Source organism: Mobula birostris, chromosome 3 (genome assembly GCF_030028105.1).
Source record: "Mobula birostris isolate sMobBir1 chromosome 3, sMobBir1.hap1, whole genome shotgun sequence".
NCBI classification, from domain to species: Eukaryota; Metazoa; Chordata; class Chondrichthyes; order Myliobatiformes; family Myliobatidae; genus Mobula; species Mobula birostris.
Genome location: NC_092372.1, coordinates 69,727,573 through 69,753,167, shown reverse-complemented (window position 1 = coordinate 69,753,167; position 25,595 = coordinate 69,727,573). Strand labels below are relative to the sequence as shown.

The following is a 25,595-nucleotide window of genomic DNA, read 5'->3' as shown; positions in this document are numbered from 1 at the left end:
AATGGCAGGATACTTTGTAGTGTGGAAGAGCAGAGGGATCTGGGGGTACATGTCCATAGATCCCTGAAAGTTGTCTCACAGGTAGATAGGGTAGTTAAGAAAGCTTATGGGGTGTTAACTTTCATAAGTCGAGGGATAGAGTTTAAGAGTCACGAAGTAATGATGCAGCTCTATAAAACTCTGGTTAGGCCACACTTGGAGGACTGTGTCCAGTTCTAGTCGCCTCACTATAGGAAGGATGTGGAAGCATTGGAAAGGGTATAGAGATTTACCAGGATGCTGCCTGGTTTAGAGAGTATGGATTATGATCAGAGATTAAGGGAGCTAGGGCTTTACTCTTTGGAGAGAAGGAGGATGAGAGGAGACATGATAGAGGTGTACAAGATAATAAGAATAGATAGAGTGGATAGCCAGCTCCTCTTCCCCAGGGCACCACTGCTCAATACAAGAGGACATGGCTTTAAGGTAAGGGGTGGGAAGTTCAGAGGGGATATTAGAGGAAGGTTTTTCACGCAGAGAGTGGTTGGTGCGTGGAATGCACTGCCTTAGTCAGTGGTGGATGCAGATACACTAGTGAAGTTTAAGAGACTACTAGGCAGGTAAATGGAGGAATTTAAGGGGGGGGGTTATGTGGGAGGCAGGATTTGAGGGTCAGCACAACATTGTGGGCTGAAGGGCCTGTAATGTGCTGTACTATTCTATGTTCTACGATAAGGTCTGCCCATTGTTCCAAGTATGAAGTAATTGAAATTTTAGAAACCAACAGTGGAAGCAAAATATTGTTTGAGACAATTGTAGTTGTATTTCATCTTGAGAAAAAGTACTAAGATTTTGGATAGTGATCTGCTGTAGTTCTGTTCAATATTTGGAATAATTTATTTTGAGGCATGAAGTTGAATCTCTCATCCAAATTTAATGCTACTTATTTTTTTTAAATGATATTGATTACATTCCTTGCATTGCTTTTACATCAAGCCCCTTAAAGTCCATCCATCAGAATCAGGTTTAATATCACTGGCATATGTCATGAAATTTGTTAACTTTACGGCAGCAGTACATGATAAATATAGAGAAAAATACTGAATTATGGTGCGTGTGCGTGTGTCTATTAAATAGTTGAGTTAAAATAAGTAGTGCAAAAAAACTAATAAAAGAAAGTTGTGTTCATGGGATCAATGTCCATTTAGAAATCGGATGGCAGAGGGGAAGAAGCTGTTCCTGGATCGCTGAGTGTGTGCCTTCAGGCTTCTGTACCTCTTTCCTGATGGTAACAATGAGAAGAGGGCATGTCCTGGGTGGTGGAGACCCTTTATGATGAATGCCGCCTTCCTAAGGCATCACTCCTTGAAGATGTCTTGGATACTATGGAGGCTAGTTAGTACCTGTGATGAAGCTGACTAATCTTACAAGTTTCTGCAACTTACTTCGATCTTGTTCAGTAGCACGCCACCCCCCCCACCCCCTTACCAGATGTGATGCAACCAGTCAGAATGCTTTCCATGGTGCGTTTGTAGAAGTTTTCAAGTGTTGTAGTTGATGAACTATACCAAACTCCGAATAAAGTATAGTCGCTGTCTTGCCTTCTTTTTAGCTGCATCAATATGTTGCATCCAGATTAGGTCCTTAGAGATATTGACATATTGACACCCAGGAACTTGAAATTGCTCACTCTCTCCATTTCTGATTGCTCTATGAGGATTGGTTTATGTTCTCTTGTATTACCCTTTCTGAAGTCCACAATCAGCTCTTTAGACTTGCTGATGTTGAGTGCAAGTTTGTTGCTGTGACACCACTCAACCAACTGGTATATCTCGCTCCTGTACACCTTTTCGTTACTATCTGAAATTCTGCCAACAATGGTTGTATCATCAGCAAACTTATACATGGCTTTGAGCTATGCCTGGCCACGCGGTCAAGGACGTAAAGAGAGTAAAACAGAGGGCTAAGCACACATCTCTGTGCTGCGCCAGTGTTGATTGTCAGCAAGGTGGAGATGTTATTTCCAATCTGCACAGATTGTAGTCGTCCGGTTAGGAAGTTGAGGATCCAGTTGCAGAGGGAGGTACAGAGGCCCAGGTTCTGTAGCTTTTCAGTCAGGACTGCAAGAATAATGGTTTTAAATGCTGAACTATAGTCAATAAACAGCATCCTGACATAGGTATTGTCCAAGGTATCCAAGGCCACATGGAGAGCCATTAAGATCACTTCTGCTGTAGACCTATTGTGGCGATAGGCAAGTTACAGTGAGTGCAGGTCCTTCCTGAGACAAGTATTGATTCTAGCCATGACCAATCTCTCAAAATATTTCATCACCGTAGATGTGAGTGCTACTGGACGATAGTTGTTAAGACAACACATTCTGCTCTAATTATTGCCCTTTTGAAGTAAGTGGAAACTTCTAATTGTAGCGATAAGAGGTTGAAGGTGTCTTTGAATACCCATGGCAATTGGTTGGGACAGGTTTTCAGAGCCTTACCAGGTACTCCATCAGGCCCTGCTGCCTTGCGAGGATTCACCCTCTTGAAAGACAGCTTGATGTCGGTCTCCGAGACAAAGATCAGAGGGTCACCAGATGCTGCAAGGGTCCACTAAGTGTGGTTTTATTCTCCCTTTCAAAGGAAGCATATAAGATATTGAGCTCGCCTGGTAGTTGAGCATTGCCATCATTCATGATGTAGAAAGTGATGGACTGCAAACCCTGTTGAAGTTGACGTGCATCCAACAAGCCTGATTTAGAACACAGAACACTACAGCTTAGGAATAGGCCCCATGGCTCACAATACCTGTACCGAGCATGATGCCAAACTAAACTAATCCCTCTGCTTGTACATGATCCGTATCCCACCATATTCAGGTGCTTTCTGAAAGTCTCTTCAACACCACTATTTACTTCCACTATCAACCTGGCACACATTCCAGTCACCTACCTCTCTCTGTGTAAAAAAAAAAACAACAAACTGCTCTGCAAATCTCTTTAAGTTTACCCCTCTCACCTTAAGGTTTGCCCTCTAATATTTAACTTCTCTACCCGGGGGGGGGGGGGGAGAGATTCTGGATGTCTCCCCTAACTATACAAATCATAATTTTATAATCCTACATCAGAAATCTGAAGTTCTCTCATCTTTGACAAGCACCGATGTATCCTTGTGATACAGGAATGAATTTAAGGTTATATCCTTTTCTCTCAAGGTTTTCTTTAAAAAAAGTTCATAGGATGTGTGCATTCTGACAATGTCAGTGAGTATTTTCCAACCCTAATTGCCTGTAAATTAAAGAGTCAGTTAAAGTCTATGACATTCGTGGTTCTGAAATCAAATGTAGATGAGACCAGACAAGGATGATAGATTTTTCACTGTATCGGGGGGCTATAAGGTCCATCTTGGAGCACTCCCACCAGTTCCATGCCACCGTATTTCCCTGGAGCTTGTTCTCCCTTGTTATACGCATTAACTCCCTCCTGATTTGTATGGCAGCTACCTACATTAAGGGCAAATAATAATAGTTAATTACATACTAGTAGGTCTTTGGGGTAAGAGAGGAAACCAGAGCACCTGAAAGATAACCATGTGGTCACAGAACAGACAAGCTTCTTGCAGACAGCAAACTGGATTGAAACTGGTCTGATGGAGCTGTGCTACAGCACCACCAACTGCTGTGTTACTGTGCTGCCTTAAGGACATCACTGAAGGACATTTGTGAACAAAATGGGTTTTAAGCAACAATCTATGTTACTGTTATCAAGGCTTTAGATGTCCAAATTTAAATCTCAAGCTGTCGTAATCGTATTTGAACTTGAGCCTCTGGGTCAGTGGTCTGTGTTTCTTCTAGAACAGAAATTTATCTACTTTGGTGCTGTACTTCTTACTTGTCCTCCGTGACTCTTATTTCAATTGTATGTCTCCACGGGCAGCCCCTAAAGCTTATTTGCTTTTCAGCTACTTTACCACCACTTTTAAGAATTTTTCATTAACTTCACTTTACTTTCACTCCTACCTCAGAAGGTTCTTAAACTCTCTTCAGTTTTTCCCTCATGTTTTCCATCTGCTTAGATTCATTTTGTTACCTATCATTCTAAAGTGCTCAGGGGTCTTTTATGAGCATTGCATTTAGTGACTTGCTTTCTGAGACCTGTTCCACCTTTGGACCCATGGACTCAGTACTACAGCACAGAAACAGGAGCTTTAGTCCATCCAGTTCGTGCTGAATTGTTATTCTGCTAATCACATCAACTTGAATCCTCACCATCGCCTCCCATAGCCTTCCCATTCATGTACTTATCTAACTTCTGATAGATAGGAGCTACAGGGAGATATTCACCCCTAGGTTGCAGGAGGCAGGTAACTGCGTGACTATCAGGAGGAGGAAAGGAAATGGGCAGCTAGTACAGGGCACCCCTGTGGCCATTCCCCTAAATAATAAGTTTACCACTTTGGATACTGTTGAGGGGGATGACCTACCGGGGGGTGGGGGGGAGCCGCAATGACTGGGTCTCTGGCACTTTGGTGCTGTGGCTCAGAAGAACATAGAACTTAGAATAGTACAGCACAGTACAGGCTCTTCGGCCCACAATATTGTGCCGACCTTCAAACCCTGCCTCCCATATAAGTCCCCACCATAAATTCCTCCAGAAGAGAAGAGAGGTGAGGAGGATACAGTAGTGATGGGAGATTCCATAATCAGGTGAACAGAGACAAGGTTCTGCAGGCATGATAGAAACACCTGGATGGCATGTTGCCTCTCTGGTGCCAGGGTCAAGGATGTCTCGGATTGGGTCCACGGCATTCTAAAGGGGGAAGGTGAGTAGCCAGGAGTCCTGGTACATATTGGCACCAATGACGTAGGTAGACAAGGTGAGGAAGTCCTGACGAGAGATTTTAGGCAGCTAAGTAGAAACTGAAAAGCAGGACCTCTAGGGTAGTAATCTCTAGATTGCTGCCCGTGCCTTGCACCAGTGATAGTGAGAATAAGATGATTTGGCAGATGAGTGCGTGGCTGAGGAACTGGTGCAAGGGACAGGGGTTAAAATTAATGGATCATTGGGATCCTTTTTGGGGAAGGTACGACCTGTACAAAAGGGGCTGGTTGCACCTGAACTGAGGAGGGACCAATATCCTTACAGGTAGGTTTGCAAGAGCTGTTTGGGAGGGTTTAAACTAATTTGGCAGGGGGTGGGAACCGGAGTGACAGGGCTGAGGACAAGTCAGTTGATTTACAAGCAGGCAATGTGTAGTGAGACTACTGGAAAAGACAGGCTGATGATAGGACAAAGTTGTAGTCAGCGGGATGAGCTGCAATGTAAAAGGGGGACAAAATTGAAAAGAATGATGAAGCGGTACTGAAGGTGTTATATTTGAATACACACAGTATATGAAATAAGGTAGATGAACTTGTAGCACAGATCAATCTGTATGATGTTGTGGGTATCACTGAGTCATGGCTGAAAGAAAATTATAGCTGGGAGCTTAACATCCAAGGATACACATTGTATTGAAAGGACAGGCAGGTAGGCAGAGGGGTTGGGGTAGCTCTGGTAAAAAAAAATGAAATCAGATTATGAGAAAGAGTTGTCATAGGATCAGAAGGTGTAGAATCATCATGGGTTCAGCTAAGAAATTGCAAAGTTAGAAAGCCACTGATGGGAGTTGTATACAGATCTCCAAGCAGTAGTAAATATGTGGTTTATGAATTACAACGAGAGATACAAAACACACATCAAAAGAGCAATATTACGAAAGTCATGGGGGATTTCAATATGCAGGTTGATTTGGAAAATCGGGCTGGATCCCAAGAGAGGGAGTTTGTAGAATGCCTGTGAGATGGCTTTTTAGAGTAGCTTGTGGTTGAGCCCACGAGAGGATCAGCTATTCTGGATTGGGTGTTGTGCAACGAACCAGAATTGATTATAGAGTTTAAGGTAAAGGAACCCTAACAAGGCAGTGATCATAATATAATAGAATTCACCCTGCAATTTGAGAATGAGAAGCTAAAGTCAGGTGTATCCATATTACAGTGGAGTAAAGGGTATTATAGAAGCACGAGGGAGGACCTGGCCAAAATTGATTAGAAGAAAACACTAGCAGGGATGACGGCAGAGCAGCAATGGCTGGGATTTCTGGGAGCAATTTGGAAGGCACAGAATAGATACATCTGGCAGAAGGCGGCGTTTTTTAAAGGCAGAATGATGCAACCATGGCTGACGAGAAGTCAAAGTCAACACAAAAGCCAAAGAGAGGGCATATAATAGAGCAAAAATTAGTGGGACGTTAGAGGACTGGAAGCTTTAAAAAACCAAGTAAAAACGTCGTAAAGAAGGAAACGATGGAATACGAAGGTAAGCTAGTCAATAATGTTAAAGAGGATACATATGGTTTCTTCTGATATATAAAGAGTAAAGAGAGACAAGAGTAGACATTGGACCATTAGGAAATGACGTTGGAGAGGTAGTAATGGGGGACAAGGAAATGGTGGATGAACTGAATACGTACTTTGCATCAGTCTTCTCTGTGGAGGGTACTAGCAGTAAGCTGGAAGTTCGAGAGTGGGGGCAGAAGTGAGTGCAATTACTATTACTAGGGACAAGGTCCTTGGGAAGCTGAAAGGGAGAATAGATAAGTCACCTGGACCAGATGGACTACACCCAGCGTTCTGAAAGAAGTAGATGAAGAGATCGTAGAGGCATTAGTAGATCTTTCAAGAATCACTAGATTCTGCCTTTGTTCTGGTGAACTGGACAATTACAGATGTTACTCCGCTCTTCAGGAAGGGAGAGACACAAAAAAGGAAATTCAGGCCAGTTAGTCTGACCTCAATGGTTGGATTGATGTTGGAGTCGATGGTTAAGAATGTGGTTTTGAGGCACTTGGAGGCTCATAATAAATTAGGCCAAAGTCAGCATGGCTTCCTTAAGGGGAAAATATTGCCTGACAAATCTGTTGGAATTCTTTGAAGAAATAACGAACAGGACAGATATATGAGAATCAGTGGATGTTATTTACTTGGATTTTCGGAAGGCCTTTGACAAGGTGCCATACATGAGACTGCTTAACACGATAAGAGGCCAAGGTATTTACAGGAAAGATACAAGCATGGATAGAGCATTGGCAAGAGGAAAAAGAGCTGGAATAAAGGAAGCGTTTTTTTGTTGGCTGTCTGTGACTCGTGTTCTACAGGGGTCTGTGCTCGAACCGCTTTTTACATTTTACATCAATGATGTGGTTGATGGAATAGATGCTTTTGAGGCCAAGTTTGTGGACAATATGAAGATGCACGGAGGGGCATGGAGAAGCGGAGAGGCTACAGAAGGACTTAGATGGATTAGGAGAATTGGAAAATAAGTAGCAGATGGAATACAGTGTCGGGAAGTGTATGGTCATGCACTCTGGTAGAAGAAATAAAAGTGTAGGCTATTTTATAAATGGAGAGAAAATTCAAAAATCTGAGGTGCAAAGGGACTTGAGAGTCCTTGTGCAGGATTCCTTAAAGGTTAATTTGAAGGCTGAGTCAGTGGTGAGGAAGGCAAATACAATGTTAGCATTCATTTAGAAAAGATTAGAATATAAAAGCAAGGATGTAATAATATTAAGGATTTATAAGACACTGGTGAGGGCTCACTTGGAGTATTGTGAGCAGTTTTGGGCCCCTTATCCAAGAAAGGATATGCTGACATTGGAGAGAGTTCAAAGGAGGTTCACGAAAATGATTCTGGGATTGAAAGGCTTATATGAGAAGCATTTGATGACTTTGGGCCTCTAGTCACTGGAATTCAGAAGAATGGGGCGGGGGGGAATCTCGTTGAAACCTGTTGAATGTTGAAAGGCTGGATAGAGTGGATTTGGAGAGGATGTTTCCTGTGGTGGGGGGAGCTTAAGACCAGAGGGGACAGCCTCAGCATAGAGGGAAGTCCATTTAGAACGGCGGTGAGGAGGAATTTCTTTAGCCAGAGGGGAGTGACTCTCAGGAATTCATTGCCACAGGTGGCTGTGGAGGCCAAATCATTGAGTATATTTAAGGCAGAGGTAGATACATTCTTGATTATTCGGGATATGAATTGATATGTGGAAAAGGCAGGAGATTGGGGCTGAGAGGAATAAAAGGGTTACTGTATGAGAATGTCTGGCAGCTCTTGGGCTGTATTCCCTGGAGTTCAGGAGAATGAGGGAGGGATCTCATAGAAACATTCTGAATGATTACCTGAACAGATGTGGCAAAATTATTTCTCATGGTAGGGGATCCTAGGACAAGAGAGCACGACTTCAGGATTGAAGGACATCCATTTAGAACTGAGATGCGGAGAAATTACTTTCGTCAGGAAGTGGTAAATCTGTGGAATTTGTTGCCACGAGTGGCTGTGGAGGTCAGGTCTTTGGGTGTATTTAAGGCAGAGATAGATAGGTTCTTGATTAGCCAGGGGATGAAAGGGTATGGGGTGAAGACATGGGTGTGGGGATGACTGGAAGAATTAGATCAGCCCATGATTGAATGGTGGATCAGACTCAATAGGCCAAATGACTTAATTCTGCTCCTATATCTTATGGTGTAAATGTTCCACTTGAATTCACATCCACCACTTCTGCCGGCAGCTTTATCCAGACTTGCACCACCCTTTGAGTAAAGAAATTCCTCCTCAGTTATCCCTTAAATATTTCGCCTTTCACCCTTAAGCTATGACTAGTTCTAGTTTCACCCAATATCAGTGGGAAAAGTCTGTTTTTAATTACTCTATCTATATCCCTCAATTTGGTTATACCTCTATCAAATCTGCCTTGATTCTCCCATGCTCCAGGGAATAAAGTCCAAACAAATTCAACTTTAATTTAGGTCCTCAAGTCCTGGCAAAATTCTTGTAAATTTTCTCTGAATTCTTCTGATCTTGATATCTGTCCTGTTGGTAGATGACTAAAACTGCATTCAATACCCCACATTTGGCCCCACCGATGTTGTATACAATTTAAACATGATATCCCAACTCCTGTACATGATTTATGAATGCTAATGTGCCAAAAGCTCTCTCTTTGACCATATCTACCTGTCATACCATTTTCAAGGAATTAGGGCCTGTATTCCCAGATCCCCTTGTTTTAACACACTCCTCAGAGCCTTACCAGGCACCATGTAATCATACCCCGATTTGTCCTCCCAAAGTGCAAAATCTCACACATGCGTGCATTCAATTCCATCTGCCATTTTTCAGCGGGTCCAAATCCCACTCCCAAGGTTTGAGAGCCTTCCTCGCTATCCATTGCACCCTCAGTCTTGGTGTCATCAGCAAATTTGCTGATGCAGGTGAATAAACTCTTCTCAGGCTTCCAGCAAGGTACAGGTATCAATTTTAACCAACATTTCGATGACGTACTCTGCCATCTTCATCAGGGATGATGTCTGGGCATGTCTAGTCCAGTGGTATTTATACCCCCGTTATCCATCTCTTCTGATTGGTTAGTCCTCATCCAGTCAGGTTTCTGCTGTCCTACCTTGTTTACATTAAATTCCAGTTTGTATTTAGAGCAAAACCTTGATCTTTGTTAAAATTCTTTTTCTGTAATTTTATTTCAATGGCTTCCTTCACTAAGCTGTCCCAAAAGCCAGAGAAGTAGCAAATTATTTTGTGTTGTTAAAGCCAATCCTGTGGCCATTGCGAATGCAATGTTCTGCTATCGCCAATTTCTCCAGGTAACCCGAAAGCATACAACTCATGTGCTCCTTGAGGCTTGTTTCTACTTTGGCCGATATACACTGCTCTGCATTCACAGGGAATCCTGTAAGTGGTAGCCATCCAGCCCATTTTTGACCCACATAAGTGTTTACAGGATTCCCTGTGAGGACTAACCAGTCGGGGGGACGGACAGTGGGGGTATAAGTACCACTGGACTAGACATGCCCAGGCATCATCTCTGAGTAAGATGGCAGAGTTTATCATCAAAACGTTGGTTAAAATTGATACCTGTACCCAGCTGAAAGCCTGAGAAGAGTTTATTCGTCATATATGCTAGGAAAGCACTAGATTCTTTTTCACTTGCTGATGCAGTGCATAGTGCATAATCATTTATTTATGTTAATAAATAAATTCAGCATAATCATCCAAACTATTAATATAAATGACAAACAGCAATGGACCTAGCACCGAGCCCTGTGGCATACCACTATTCACAGGCCTTCAGTCAGAGTGGCAACCATCTACTTACTGCCAATATCCCTGTAGGTCATTATTAAATCCAATTTACTTTTTCATCCTGAATGCCAAGCATTTGAACCTTCTGGACCAGCCTCTCATGCAGGACCTTGTCAAAGGCCTAGCTAAATCCATGTAGATAATATCCACTGCCTTTCCTTCATCAATTTTCCTGGTAATCTCCTCAAAAAAAACTCTTAAGATTAGTTAGACATGACCTACCACACACAAAACTGTGTTGACTATCCCTAATCAGACCTTCTCTGTCCATAGACTTGTATACCTTCCAATAATTTACCTGCTGCTGACGTCAGGCTTGTCAACCTATAATTTCCTATCTTATTCTTAGAGCCTTTGTTGAATAATGGAAAAAACATCAACTATCTTTCAGTTATTCACCACCTCACTTGTGGCTAGGGACGTTTTAAATACCTCTGCCGGACCCCATGCAATTTCTGCACTATCCTCTCACAGGTCAAAATGATATTTTGTCAGGCCCTGGGAACTTAACCACCCTAACTTGCATCAAGACAGCAAGCATCTCCTCTTCTATGATACCAATATGCCTCAGTTCTCCTGATTTTGTCTGCCTCCTGAGTAAATACAGATGCAAAAACGATTAAGATCTTCCCTATCTCCTTTGCCCCATGCATAGATGACCACGCTGATCTTCAAGTGGAACAATTGTCTCTTGGTGTTTTGCTTTTAATTATATCTGTAGAAGCCCATGGGATTCTTTTTGTCTGCTAGGGGAACCTCGTTTAAAGTTCAAAGTAAATCTATTATCAAAGTATTTGTATGTCATTATATATTACCCTGAGATTCATTTTCTTGTAGGCATTCAGAGTAGAACAAAAATAATAATCAATAAAAACTACACGCAAACAACCAATGTGTAAAAGAAGATAAACTGCAAAAATAGTAATAATAAATAAATAGTATTCAGAATATAAATTGTAGAATCCTTGACGGTGAGTCTATAGCTCATGGAATCAATTCAGTATTGAGGTGAATGAAGTGATCCATGCTGGCTCACAAGCCTGATGGTCGAAGGATAATGTGTGGGACCTAGTGCTCCTTCACCTCCTTTCTGATGGCAGCAGCGAGAAGAGTAGATGGCTTAGATAGTGGCGGTTCTTGATGATGGATGCTGCTTTCTTATGGCAGCCCTCCTTGTAGGCAGCTCACTGTTGGGGAGGGCTTATCCTGTGAAGTACTGGGTTGTATCTACTACTTTTTGTTGGCTTTTCTGTTCTTGGTCATTAGTATTGTAAAACAGGCCATGATGGCAACCAGTCAGGATACTCTCCACTGTGCATCTTGCCTTTCTTGTAGTCCTAAAGTGCCTTATTTTTTTCAGTGAGATTGCGGGACAAATTATAAATTGTAAGTTTTTAAAATTTGGGATTAGAATTATTTTATCACTTGGAACACTTTTGTATGCTTAAACTAATGCAGCTATTAAATTAATATTTTCTTATTTTGTATTATTACTGATCTGATTTTTGAATTTGCAGCTGGCTGTTTTTAATGTTGGCCTTCAGAGAATTGAATATTGTAATTTTGGAGTCTTACAATTTTTAAGAACCCAACTTATTTTCTGAATTATTGTGATTAAATCTTTTTGTGGGGGTATAGATTTCTTTCACAAAATTGGCAGCAATATTTCATTGTTTTTGGAATTTATAGGGATAACCTGATACTTTCAAACTAATTTAGCTTGCAGTTATTTTATCATCCATTTTCTACTATTGTATCTATTTTAAGCACAATTTTAAAATGCTGCTTGTATTTTGTAAAGTAATAAAATTGTTTTGGATCCTACTGTATAATTTTTGGATTAATTTTGCATATAAATGACATAATTCCCCTTGGTGTGATGTTTTGTTGCTAACTTGGCCTTCAATTTAAAATTTATTGGTTTAGAGGTGTGAGAAAAGGGTGCGCTAAGCATGTCCTGAGATCAGTTAGAGGCTAATCAGTGTTGGAAGTTTCCAGAGGTTGTCAGGTGCTCTGCATCGTTTAAGAAATCTAAGTAGTTAACAAAAAGGGTATCTTTCTATTTGTGCACTTTAAAATGTTTCACATCTACTATTTACAACATATATTTAAAGCACAATGAAACCCTGCAAATCTATTAGCTGATTATTTGGAAATCCTTGTGATTGATTCAGCATCTGGCACATTCATTAGTATACGAAGTCCTCATTCCTACATTTTGAAGTAATTATGAGGTTGGCTTTGTTGGGTGGGTATGCAGTCAGGGACAGGAATGTGAGTGCATTTGTTACTCGGGCTGGAGTCTGGAGTGCTTGCGTGTGACATCTAGATCAATAAACTGAAGCTCGCTGGGTTCTGTTTCCCGCACTCCTTTAAAACTTGGTGGGTTCACTGAAAAATTTATTATGTTGCTTGGTATTTTTTTTAAAAAAGTGATGTAAAAATATATTGGGTAGTGTGAGCAACATCAAAATTGTCCAGAAAATTTGCTGGTCTGGTACACCACAAAGTTCAGATGATCAGTTTTACTGTCCCCGAAACTATTTTAGTCTTAGATTTCAGATTTTTTTTGAGTTGCATTCACAAACTGTATTTAGCATCACCACTTCAGCTTGTAGCAAAATTAAAGATATATTAAAAAGTCTAGTGGCAGTTTGGTGCAGAACTGCTTGTGTAAACAGTCAAACCTGAATTATTGCTGTTTGACCAAAAGGCAAGTTAGGAAAACTTTAATGTTTTCTTATTGGTTGTCAGTCCACTTGTTTATTGTAAATTTTGGAACATTAGAATGATCTTTATGTAGTTGTGATGTAACAATGCACTCATAACAAAATTAATCCCCACAAATCCAAGTCAGTTTTGCAAATTGCTGGATAAATGTCCTTCAAATCCAGTGAGCTAAATAGTTTGGTCCCGTGTTTTCCATTTTTATCAATACACCCTATCCTCGTTAAATGCAGGGGATACGTTCCTTGAAGTCGACGCATAATGTGAATAATTATTTAAATGAAGAAAATAGGGATGTGTTCTGGAGGGCTTCCTAAGTATGTTTTGTCTGTAATTTATTCACATTTTCATACCAATACAACGCAAAAGCAGTACCACAAGGCAACATTCATATTAGATTTCATCAATTTAAGGTAATATTCAATGTAATAAATCATAGAAAGTTAACATCCTAGGGTGTGCAGTACTCACCAACAGTGGCAGGTGTGTTCGCTCCGGGAGATGAGTGATTGTTGTGGTGTTGGGCAGCTTTACATGGATGAGGTGGATGGTTGTGTGTCGTCAGGATCATCAAGGACAGCAAAGGGTGAAGGAAGACTCACAGAACTCTCAGAACTGCCGGCAGCAGGAGATGACACCGGTTTGAAAAAAGTAGTGAGGGTTGTTTGCTTGGCAGCATTTTGTTTTTCAGCATAAATTTGCTTGTAAGGAAGAAGGGTTGACTGCAGGGAATGACTGAAATGCTGACTCCGTTCTAAACTTGGGTCCATATCTGTTGCCATTTGTGCCAAGTGTTCCGCAGCCTTAAAAAATTCTGCCAGTTGCTTCACCATAAAATCCTTCACCTGCAACTCGACACTTTCTTCTTCATTGTTATCACCTTCAGTCTGAGTTCACGCAGAAGGTCATCCACACTTTATTTTTCTTCATGAGAATCCAGGAGTTCTACCACGTCAGCAGTCTCGAGATCTGAGAATCCTTCCCCACCAACTTTATGGCCCAGGGCCACACAGCCCTGGACAGCTGCAGTGAAGGCAGGAAGCCCCTTGAGGGTGTGCACACACTCCGCCCAAATTGATTTCCATGCTCCATTGAGAGGCTTCTTGCTCAAACCCTTAAGAGCACGGGTGTTTAGTGAATGGTAAACTAAGAGAGGCTTCATCTTACAGTCTCCTTCGGCATTGGAACACATAAGCAAAGTCAATCTATCCTTTGCTGTCTTGAAACCTGACGCAGTTTTTTCATCGTTACTTATGTAAATGCATTTCGGCATACTCTTCCAAAAAAGCCCGGTCTCGTCTGCATTAAACACTAGCTTTGGTGTGATGCCTAACTCAGCTCTTATAGCCCGCAACCACGCAGGGTAGCGTCCCAGAGCCGTGTTATCTTCACCTGACGTCGCCCTGTTTATAATTTCCTACTTTTTTTCAAGTGTTAAAGCGGTTCTCTGCCGCTTGGCTGATGGCCCAGGACTTGACATTGGACGCTTAGGAGGCATAGTTAAATATTTCAAGCACAAAACCACTGCACCATAGGTAAAAACAACAAAAGTTTAAGATCGCAAGATCGCACATCCACACCTTGCCAAAACCAATGCGAGACTGGCGGGAGTGAGACTGTGAGGCGTGCGCACGTGACTTGTATTGGCGGGAAAGCAGTGCTCCTCGCATAACTGAGAGTTTTGGACGCATATAAGGAGAAGTTAGTAGAAATAGGTTCCTTGCATAACTGAATCCGCATTGTCTGAAGACGCATATAACGAGGATAGGGTGTACCAATGAAGTGCTTCCAAAAACCTATTCTAAAGTAATCTCCCTAGTTCATTCAAGAACTTTCTAAAAAAACTTGCTGAGAGTTTACATGTATTTTGTTTTTCTCTCCTTGCTCATGAATATATGCTAGTTTTGTAGATATTACTAGTCCTTGATATATTCCCTTGTGGAAGCAGAGGTTTGAATGCTTGTAGGTCAGCAGCTCCGATAAGTATTATCCTATTTTAACGTCTACTTTTGAGTGTGGGTGATCAGAGCAGTTTTGCAATTGTTTATTTTACTTTTTCACTTTCCAATTCAATTAATTTATTTGTCCAAATTTGGCAACTGATTTGAGAGAGAAGGGTGGAATTATTTGGGGCATAGAAGGACCAACTTAATTCTGTGATTTCAACAGTGAACCATTAAAACAAGCTAGTGGAGAGGTTGAGGCAAGTCACTTCATTAGAAACTGGAACACTTCCAAACCAGAGTGAACGAAGCTTGAGTTCTTCAGTTTTCATAGGAAATTTAGTTTATTGAAATGTTAACTATGCAAGCTAAATTATGGAAATTAATAATGGAATTAGCATTTGTTATTTTATTAGAATTCTGACCTCTCAGTCTAGAGTCATTTTCAGATACAAGTAAAAGATTAGAAGGACATCAGTGTTTAAATAAAACGCTGTGGGTGACAATCTCAAAACCAAGAAATGGTAGGAATGCTGAATGCATAAAGTCCAGTATATATTTTCTGTGATTTTGAAAACTTAAGTAGCTTGCTTTGAAGAAACTAGATAAAATGCATGGTTAGAACCATATGATGCTGAGTTATCATGAACTATTTGTTCACATATAACTTTATTTGTGTGTGATTCAGCATTGCCAAATTGTCTAAATCAGACAATGTAAATTCCAAATATCTTTTTAGTATTTTATTGAGTAAAATACTCCCTGTGTGCAGTTCTGGTCACCTACCAGTAGGACAAATATCAAAAAGATTGAAAAAGTACAAAGAATATTTACAAGGATATTGCCAGAACTTGAGGATCTGAGTTATTGTGAATGGTTAAATAGTTATTTGCTGGAATATAGGAGAATGAGAGGATATTTGTGAAAGGTATATAAAATTATGAGGGATATAGATTGTGCACATGCAAGCAGGCCACTGAGGTTGGATGAGACTGGAACTGGAGGTCATGGGTTAAGAGTAAATGGTGAAATGTTTAACAAGAGGGAACTTCTTCATTCAGGGTAACAAGAGTGTGAAATAAGCTGCCAGTGGAAGAGATGGATGCAGGGTCCACTTCAACATTTAAAAGAAGTTTGATGGGAGGGATATGGAGGACCATGGTCCAGGTGCAGGTGGATGGAACTAGGCAGAATAATAGTTTGGCACAATAGATCAGGGAACTCAATTCGCAGCTGTGTTTTTGACTTGCAAACTGCCATTACTTCGGGAGGAGCTGTATTTCACAAATCTCAACCAAACTCTATTCCAGAGACAGGAGTTCAATGGCAAACTAAGAAACTTAAAGATTGTATGCTTTTTTCAGTCTGCTGCAAAGATTTATAAAGAGGGAGATTACATTGGTAAATAAAATAAAAACAGACAGAACTGTAGCTATGTAAAAGGGCAGAGAGTAGTTAAAGTAAAGGTTGGATCATCTTGAGGAAATAATAATAGGAAATGGAAAAATGACAGATTATAAATTATAAACACAAAATAATCTGCAGATGCTGGGATCAGATTATAAAAGATTATAAATTATTTTGAATTGGCCTTCATAATAGGACATCCCAACAATAATGGTAATAATAGCGGCGTTAGTAGTGGTCTTTCAAGAATCACCAGATTCTGGAATGGTTCTGGAGGACTAGAAAATTGCAAATATTACTGCACTCTTCAAGAGGGAAGGAGGCAAAAGAAAGGAAATTATCAGCCTGCTAGCCTGACTTCAGTGGTTGGTAAGATGTTGGAGTCCATTATTAAAGATGAGGTTTTGGGATACTTGGAGGGTCATGATAAAATAGATCAATGTCAGCATGATTTCCTTCAGGGAAATCTTGCCTGATTAATCTGTTAGAATTTTTTTTGAGGGAAAAAACAGGCTGGATAGACGAGTCGGTGTATGTTATTTACCTTAATTTTTAAAAGGCCTTTGACAAGATGCTGTACTTGAGGCTACTAAACAAGGCAAGAGCCCATGGCATTGCACGAAAAATTCTAGCATGGATAGAGCATTGGTTGAATGGCAGGAGGCAAAGTGTGGGAATAAAAGGGGCCTAGTCTGGTTGTCTGCCAGTGACCAATGGTGATCCATAGGGCTTGGTGTTGGGACTGCTTCTATTCACATTTTATATCAATGATTTGAATGACGGAATTGAAGGCCTTGTGGCCAGGTTGTGTATGATATGAAGATGGGTGGAGGGGCAGCTAGTGTTGAGGAAACAGGATATCTCTAGAAGGATTTAGACAGATTAGGAGACTGGGCAAAGAAGTGGCAGATAGAATGCAGTGGAAAGAAGTGTGTGATTAGCACTTCTCTAAATGGGAAGAAAATTTAGAAATCAGAAATGCAAAGGAGTCCTCATGTTGGATTCCCTGAAGCTTAACCTGCAGATGGAGTCGATGGTAAGGAAGTCAAATGCAATATTAGCATTTATTTTGAGAGGACTAAATGTAAGAGCTGAGATTTTATAAGGCATTGATCAGACCTCGGAGTATTGTGAGCAGTTTGGGCCCACTATTGAAGAAAAGATGTGCTGGCATTGAAAAGGGTCCCCAGGGGAGGTTAATGAGAATGATTCTTGGAATGAAATGGTTAACATATGAGGAGCATTTGATGACTGGACCTGTACTCACTGGAGTTTAGAGAATGAGGGGGATCTCACTGAAACCTATTGAATCTTGAAAGGTTTAGACTGAGTGGATTTGGAGAGAATGTTTCCTGTTTTGAGGAGTCAACGACCAGAGGGTAAAACGTCAGGTTAGAGGGAACTTCCTTTAGAACAACCCTTTTTCTTTAGCCAGAGGGTGATGAATCTGTGGAATGCATTACCATAGGTTTTATGCAAAAGAAATTGTGTTCAACAAACTTGCAAATGAGTTTAAGGATTAATAGTATGGATGCAGGAGAAGCTAGCTAACACAAAAGAATTGGGATGAGTCATTTTCAATTTGACAATCAGTAACAAATGGGGAGTCACGCAAATTAATTCTGGAGTCTCATCTGTTTCTAACCTATATTAATAAATGGAATGAAGGGACTGAGTATCCTGTGTCCACATTGTTGATGATACAAAAATAGATGGTTTGGCAAGTTGCGACGAAAATGCAAAGGGCTATAGATAGGTTAAGTGAGTAAGCAAGAAGTTAGCAGATTGAGTATAATATGGTAAAAATATGAGGCTATTCTCTTTGGAAGGAAGAGAGGAAAAATATTTTTTAACTGGAATGAGATTGTAAAACTTAATGGTATGAGGGATCAGATATCAGTTTGGAAAACGTACAAAGATAGCAATTGATAGGAAATTTAATGGAACTTTGGTTTTTATTGCCGTGCCAACTGTGATGCAAAGTTAAACTAATTCCATGTGCCTGAATATGAGCCATCTTCCTCCATTCCTTGCATGTTGATGTGCCTGTCTAAATGCTCTTAAATGTAAATATTGTATCTGTGCAACCACACCCCCTTGTTCACTCCCCTGCCCCCCCCCCCCACCAAGTAGTGCTGGGGCTCTCGCTCTCTTTCACACACACGCTTTAAAGCTCTGCCCTATGAGAATAAAGGCTGACTGTCTATCCTATCTATGCATCTTACATTTTTATAAACTTGTATCGTCTCTCCTCCATCTTCCAAACTCCAAAGGGAACAATCCTAAGTTTGTCTAACTTCATATAGCTAATACTCTCCAATCCAGGCAACATCTTGGTGAGTAACACACAGAAAATGCTGGAGGAACTTAGCAGACCAGGCAGCATCTATGGAAAAGAATACATTTGATGTTTCGGATCGGAACCCTTTGGCAGGACTGTGTGTCCTAGCATTTTGTGTGTGTTACCTGGAATTCCAGCATCTGCAGATTTTCTCTTGTTTGTGATTGAACATCTTGGTGAACCTCTTTTGCGTGCTGTCCAAAGCTTCCACTTCATTCCTATAATGGGGCAACTAGAACTGCATACCTTGTTCCAAATGTAGCCTGACCAAAATTTTATACTAATTCAGCTTTTGGTTATGTTTAAGAAAGGGCATCCTTGCATTGGAGACAGTATAGTGAAAGTTCATCAAGTAGCTACATCATTCAAAAGGAGTTACATGAAAGAAAGTTGAACATCTTGGGCCTACAGAATATCGAAAAACGAGCAAGATGATGTGGATGCTGAAAGGATGCCACAAGCTCGGGAAGACATTTTGGTCAGCCTGATTCTGTGCTGTATAAATCTATGATATATTAGAAACGTAATACACAGAAGCACTAGTTTGTCAATTGGCCTGTCATACCCTCTCTATCCTTGAAACATGTGCTTCTGCTAGGAGTATCTAGAACTAGGGGACATAATTCCAGAAAACAAGGCTGACTATTAAAGGGGATTGTCTTTTCCTTGGAGGGGGTATTGAATTCTCTACCCAAGAGAACTGTGAAGACAATGATTGAACATATTCAAAGCAGAGAAGAAATAAGTAGGTATGGTAACACAGCAGGAAGGTAATGTTGAAACCATGTTTTTAGAATCAAAGTCATAAACACCAAAACAGCCTGAGGCTCACCATGTTCATCCTGACCATTGAGTTTCAATGTGTACTAATCCCATTTATCAGTACTTGGTCCATATCCATTGGTGATTCAAATGAATGTCAATGAAACCCATTGGTTTCCTTGGCTGCTTAAGTCAAGGGAATACACACTCTGGTCCCACCAAACCCATGAGATTGAGACGGTTTTCCCACCCTAAACCCTGGTTTGTGTGGATGCTGTGTAATTTGCTACCCTATTACAACTCAGTGCCAGGAAATAACAGACAGCACACTGCATACGATTAAAGGAATTATATTTATGAATCTTAACTAAAGGGTTAGTAAAGAAAAGAAAAAAACCCAAAAAGGACCTATTAAAATTAAACAGTCAAATGTGCACAAGTTGGAGCTCAACTCTTCCAAATATCATACATAATCACTGATCCTCAGTAGACCCCGGCACCTTGCTCCACCAGGTCAAATCCTACAACTGGTTCTTTTCAGCTTCTTCTCTCTTCATCTCCTGCCAAATAAAAAAAAACCCCAAGACCAACCTTAGTGCCCCTCACAAAACCTCCCCCCCCGTGTGTTTTCTTGAACCTTCTCCCAGTTCCACCATCCTAATTGGATGACACACATTCCTCAGCCTCCTTTATCTTGAACAGTAACCCAAACAGACTGAAAGCAGAACAGACTGCTCTTACAGAACTAGTGAAATGAAATACCTACAGCACAGCAGTAAAAATGTGAGCCAGGATGTTATACTCTACCCCTACGAAAAATAGTCATGTCCTCATGACTTAGAACTAATTTATTATCCCCAATCCAGGCAACACAGTTTTCAAAGGAAATTCATGATGTCAGGACCTCCAATCCATTTGTAAATGGTAGTGATATATTTCACTAGGGGGATAGGCACAACACTCTGTTTCCCCAGTGCGACATAGGCCAGTGTATCTGGGGGTCTCCTGACTCTTTGAGACCTCCTTATCCTGTCATCTACTTTTTCAGTTTCAGATACTCCTTGGGATCTTTCTTGTCTACATGGCAAGGCCTCCCCTACCCATTACCTGTGCCATCTGGCAATTCAGATCCCTCTGTCACTTGGCTGACCTCAGTTTCATTCCCAGTTACTTTAGAGCCCAGTCTGCCTTCATTGTCCACTGCTAGTCGCCCCCCCTCCCCCCCATTTCACCTGTCTCAGCATGAGAAAGGTTAGGAATCTCTTCAATTATTGGAGAGTTTGAGAAGGGCAGCATATACCACACCTCCATTTCCTCATCCTCCCAAGTCCATATCACATTCAGGGCTGGGGTCCAGTCTAATCCTTCCTGCTGCTGGTCCTTCGGTTCCCTCACGTTGCTGCAGAGACCTCTTACTAGGTATAGGGTGTAGGGTCCAGGTCAGGCTCTGGGTCAACACGCACCTCTTGTCCCAGAGGTAGAAGGTGGTTCCGACGGAAAATTTTGACAGGGCCATCCCATCCTCTGGTTTCACCCAGAAAACTGGTACGTTTGGCATCTGATTCTCCACTACGAAGGACATAGCCGCCCAGTGGTCAGGCAATTTATGCTTCCTAAGTAGCCCCAAATTCTTTGAGGACTCTGTCTCCAGGCATTAGTTGGGAGAACCTAATCTTTTGATTATACCTCCTTTTTTTTTTCCTTGATTCTGCTTGGTAGCCAAGACCTCACCTCATTCTTAAGACTTTTTCAGCTGCTTTCTCATATCAGGCACATACTTCAGGTAAGCCTTCTATAGTAGATCTTCCCCACCAGTCCCAAAACAGAAGTGAACAGGCAGCCTCACTTTGCGTCCAAATCAGATAACGCGGCGAGTACCCGGTAGCTTCATTCTGTGTACAGTTGTAGCAGTGGACCAGATGTCCAATATGTTGACTCCACTTGTTGCTTTTACTGATCTCTAAGGTTCTGAGCATTTCTGTGAAGGTCTGATTGAACCTCTTGGGCTGGGGATCACCCTGCGATTAATAGGCGTAGTCCTTGACTTCTCGATTCCAAGCATGCTCAGTAACTCATGTATGAGCCTACTCTCAAAATCCCATCCCTGATTGCTAAGCATCCACCTGGGGAGGCCATAATAAATGAAATACTTCTCCCATAACACTTTGGCCATGGTGGGCACCCTCTGGTCTTTGGTAGGGAAGGCTAGCGTATATCTGGTGTGATCCATAATAACCAAGACATTCGCCATGTTGCTGGCATCAGGCTCTATTGATTTTTTTTTTTTGGCATGTGCCTTTGTGCGTGCGAGTCTGTGTGTGCGTCTGCGTGTGTGCGTCCGTGATGATGTCTTTTTCATGGCTTTTTACAAGGCATGGAGCGAGAGAGAGAGGCTGTGGTGTGCCACTCCTCACACAGACATTTTCACAGTATTTTTCCCTTTATCTTACGAGGTCGAGTTGCGATCTCAACACTCAACCCGGCACAGATGGAAAGCGTACTCGGGAGCAGACCTGACTGGTTTCAAACCCGGGAACCTCTGCTCCCGGGTTGGGCGCCGATGTCGTTGCACCACAGCCGGCGCATCAGGCTCTATTGATAGGAAATCCGTGCCAACCAGATCCAGTGGCCTCACACTGTGCAGGTGGGATAATGGAGCGGCCCTTGTAGGCAGTGTCTTCCTCTGTAAATATCAAATGCACGACTTGCAGTACTCTTTGACCTTCAGCTTCATTCGGGGCTAGTAGAACTGATCTCTGAACAATCCATAGGTCTTCCCAACCCCAAATGACTGGAGTCATCATGTAGTGGCTTCAACACAATCCTCCAATACTTCTCAGATAGAACCAGCTGGGAATGCCGAGGCTGTCTGGAGGTGAGGTGACGTGACCCGGTATAGGATCTGGTTCCTCACTCCAATCTGGGCCATTCTCTCAGTAGCAGAGACACTGCAGAGTGTTTCATTTTGTCCACTTGGGCCATGTCCTGTTCCACAATCGCTAACCAAGCGGTGCCTATGCATGGGCCATCTTGCTGAGCGGCTGCCACTTCCCCAGGACTCAATTCTGGCAACTGCTTTGTCTTCAGAGCAGTTGGATTGCAGTAAGCCTGTGGAATGACACCATTAGAAGCTCCCAAATGATCAGCCATTCGATTCTGCCCATCCCTTTCTCTGCCTTCCCGATGATGGAAAACTGGCACATGGCTTTGACTCCCAGGGCAGGAACGCTATCCCACTCTCCGTCCCTGTCCAGTCTTTCGTGCATACATCGGGACGAAGCATCGGCATCAATGTTCTGACTCCCTGGCCGGTACTTCAGGCTGAAATCATAGGCAGACAATGCTACCAGCCACCAGTGGCCTGTGGTATCCAATCTCGCTGAGGTCAGGGTATGAGTTAATGGGTTGTTGTCCATCCTCATCTCAAACTTGGCACCATATAGATAGTTACTTAGCTTATCAATCACAGCCCACTTCAAGGCCAGGAACAATAATCCAAACAGGCTGAAAGCCGAGCAGACTGCTCTTACATAACTGCTAAAATGAAATATCTACAGCACAGCAGTAAAAATGTCAACCAGGGTGTTTCATCTAGATAATTAAAATGTTGAGAGTACCTACATCACCATCCAATCAAATTGCATCCATCCTCGAGGTGGAAAAAGTTCTTCAGATCATCTCTAAAGTTGTTCCCCTAAATCTATGTCCTCTAGATTTTTTAGGTAGCATATTTTCCCCATATCTATAGCTGTCATAATTTTGTATATCGAGTTCTGCCTTGAGCTCAAAACAAACCCAGTCTATCCAGTCTCTTTTCCTTATTTTACCACTCCATTCCAGGTTGAGTCTTCTCTATGCACTTCCCATTGCCATTCCATCTTTTGTATAGCGACTAAGGGGATATCAGATAAAAGGTCATAAAATTATGCCAGGCATAGATGGGACAGATGGCCAGAATTTTAACCCCAGGGTAAAAATGTGTTGGATATTAGAGGACATAGCTTTAAGATGAGAAGGGAGAAGATTAAAGAGGACATGCAGGGTAATTTGAACTAGAATGGTTGCTTCTCAGCCGTTTGGCTAAGATCAAATGTAGTATCTTATTGAATGGTGGAGCAGGCCTGAGGGGTTGACACCCAAAGGGCAAACTCATAACCAGCAGGTCCTGAGGTTATTACCCAGAAGTCAGTGAGGTCTGGAGTGCAGAGCCGAAGGTTGAAGTCCAGGGCTTGGTGAGTCTGGAGGTAGAAACCCAAGGGTTGAGGCGACGAATCCAGGCCATGGACTGTAGTTTGGAGGCCAATGTCTCTGAGTGCAAGAACAAGGACAGGTGTCCCAGAGGCAGCCAGTCTGGGGTTGGAGACCTGCCTATGTGTGTGTGAGGAGTGGTGGAAGGGTGGAAAAGCGGCTTGTTTTGCTGTTGTCTTGTTTTGTTCGGATGTTCTAATTACTGCCTGGTTTGGCCTGCTGAAGATTGTAAGCATGCTATGTTAGTGCTGGAATGTGTGGTGACACCTGCGGGCTGCTCTAGCACAACTTTGGGTGTGTTGGTTGTTAACGCAAACAATACATTTCATTCAATGTTTTGATGTACATGTAATAAATCTGAATCTAGTATTCAATATATCAACCCATCTGTATTTTCATTCAAGGCGTCTCAGCATTGATTCCTGTAAAATGCCACTGGTCACAAACTTTCAGCCAGAATTACACCTGTCCCTCTGTCTTCTGTGGGAAGTTAATTCTCAAATTATCAAGGCACTATGGATCCCACCCATCTTAATCTTTCTGATCAGCCTATTATGAGGGACCTTGTCAAATGCCTTAGTAAAGTTCATGTAGATGACCCAATCGCTACCCTCATCAATCACCTTGGTCACCTACCTCCTCCAAAGGAAAACCATGTTTGTACAATGTAACCTGTCCTGCACAACGCCATATTAACTGTCTCTGATTATTCTATGTTCTTCTAAATGTTAGTAAATCCTATTCATAAGAAACGTCTCTAATAACATCCCTAACACTGTGAGACTCAACGGCTTATAGCTTATATTATCTATAATTTCTGTTCTTAAAGGAACCACTATGGCTGCTGTCCAGTCCACTGAGACCTCACCTGTGACAAGAGAGGATGGAGATCATAGTGAAAGCCCTAGCAATCTCCCCTCTTGCCTCTCTCAGGAATGTATTTCATTGTGGTTTAAAATTAGGTTAGTTGTTATGATGCATCAGCAGGGGCATCATGTTAAATCTGTGCAAGATATTTATGAGACCACACTTGGAATGATGTGTGCAGTTCTGGTCAATTGGTATAGGAAGGATGTCATTAAGATGGAAAAGGTGCAGAAAAGATTTATAATGATTTTACAGGGACTGGAGGGCTTAGGTTCCAGTTTTAGAGAAGTGACTGAATAACCTGAATTTTTTTTTTACTTGAAGTGTAGGAGGCTGAGGAACTTATAGTAGCTTATAAAATTGAGAGGCATAGGTAAGGTGACTGGTCAGTCTTTTCCCTAGTTTAGGGGAGTCTTAACATTCAATGGCATAGGGTTAAAGTAAGGGTGTGGGGAAAATTTTAAAGGGGTCTGAGGGGCAACGTTTTACTCATAGAAGGTCATGGGTATATGAAATGAGCTGCCTGAGTTAGTGGTAGACAATGTTTAAAAGACATTGAGACTGGTACATGGATAGGAACGATGGGATATGGGCCAGGTGCAGGAAAATTGGACTACTTCAAGTAGACAGCTTGGTCAACATGGACAAATTGGACTGAAAGACCTTCTTCGATGCTATTTAAAACTTTGATTAAAAATGTTACTTTAGTGTTCTGGAACTTACTCTTTTTTTGTGTTTTCTTTTGAAGACCAGCAAGAATCAAATAAAAGTAGAACTCGTAGATGAAAACTTTACAGAATTGAGAGGGGAGATTGCAGGGCCTCCTGATACACCATATGAAGGTAGGTGACAGTGTTATTCTGTGAAATTTTAGCTCTGAATGTGGTAGGGTAAATTAAATTAACTAAGTTGTTGTACCTTGTTTAAGATGAGGTTTGTAAGCCTTTTGTCTGTTACTCTGTGTTTAGAAAATAAATTTTTCTTGGGATCAATATTTGTAGGTGAAAGGTTTGTTAAATTATATGAAATTATTTAAAAGATAACATTATAGTTTATTGGGAGATATTGAACTAATGGAAAAGTGAGAGAGAAAATAGAAAAACTTAGTCCCAGTTAGTACATAGTCAATGAT

At 41.6% G+C, this 25,595-nt stretch overlaps 1 protein-coding gene across 1 annotated transcript in view; it reads left to right on the top strand.

Annotated features, from left to right (window-relative positions):
- The window catches only part of ube2kb (ubiquitin-conjugating enzyme E2Kb (UBC1 homolog, yeast)), a 99,047-nt gene that overhangs the window by 4,519 nt on the left and 68,933 nt on the right, over positions 1–25,595 (top strand). Inside the window, exon 2 of the mRNA XM_072252842.1 lies at positions 25,212–25,305. Within this exon, the coding sequence (XP_072108943.1) occupies positions 25,212–25,305 (94 nt within the window). The remainder of the gene's footprint in view (positions 1–25,211; positions 25,306–25,595) is intronic.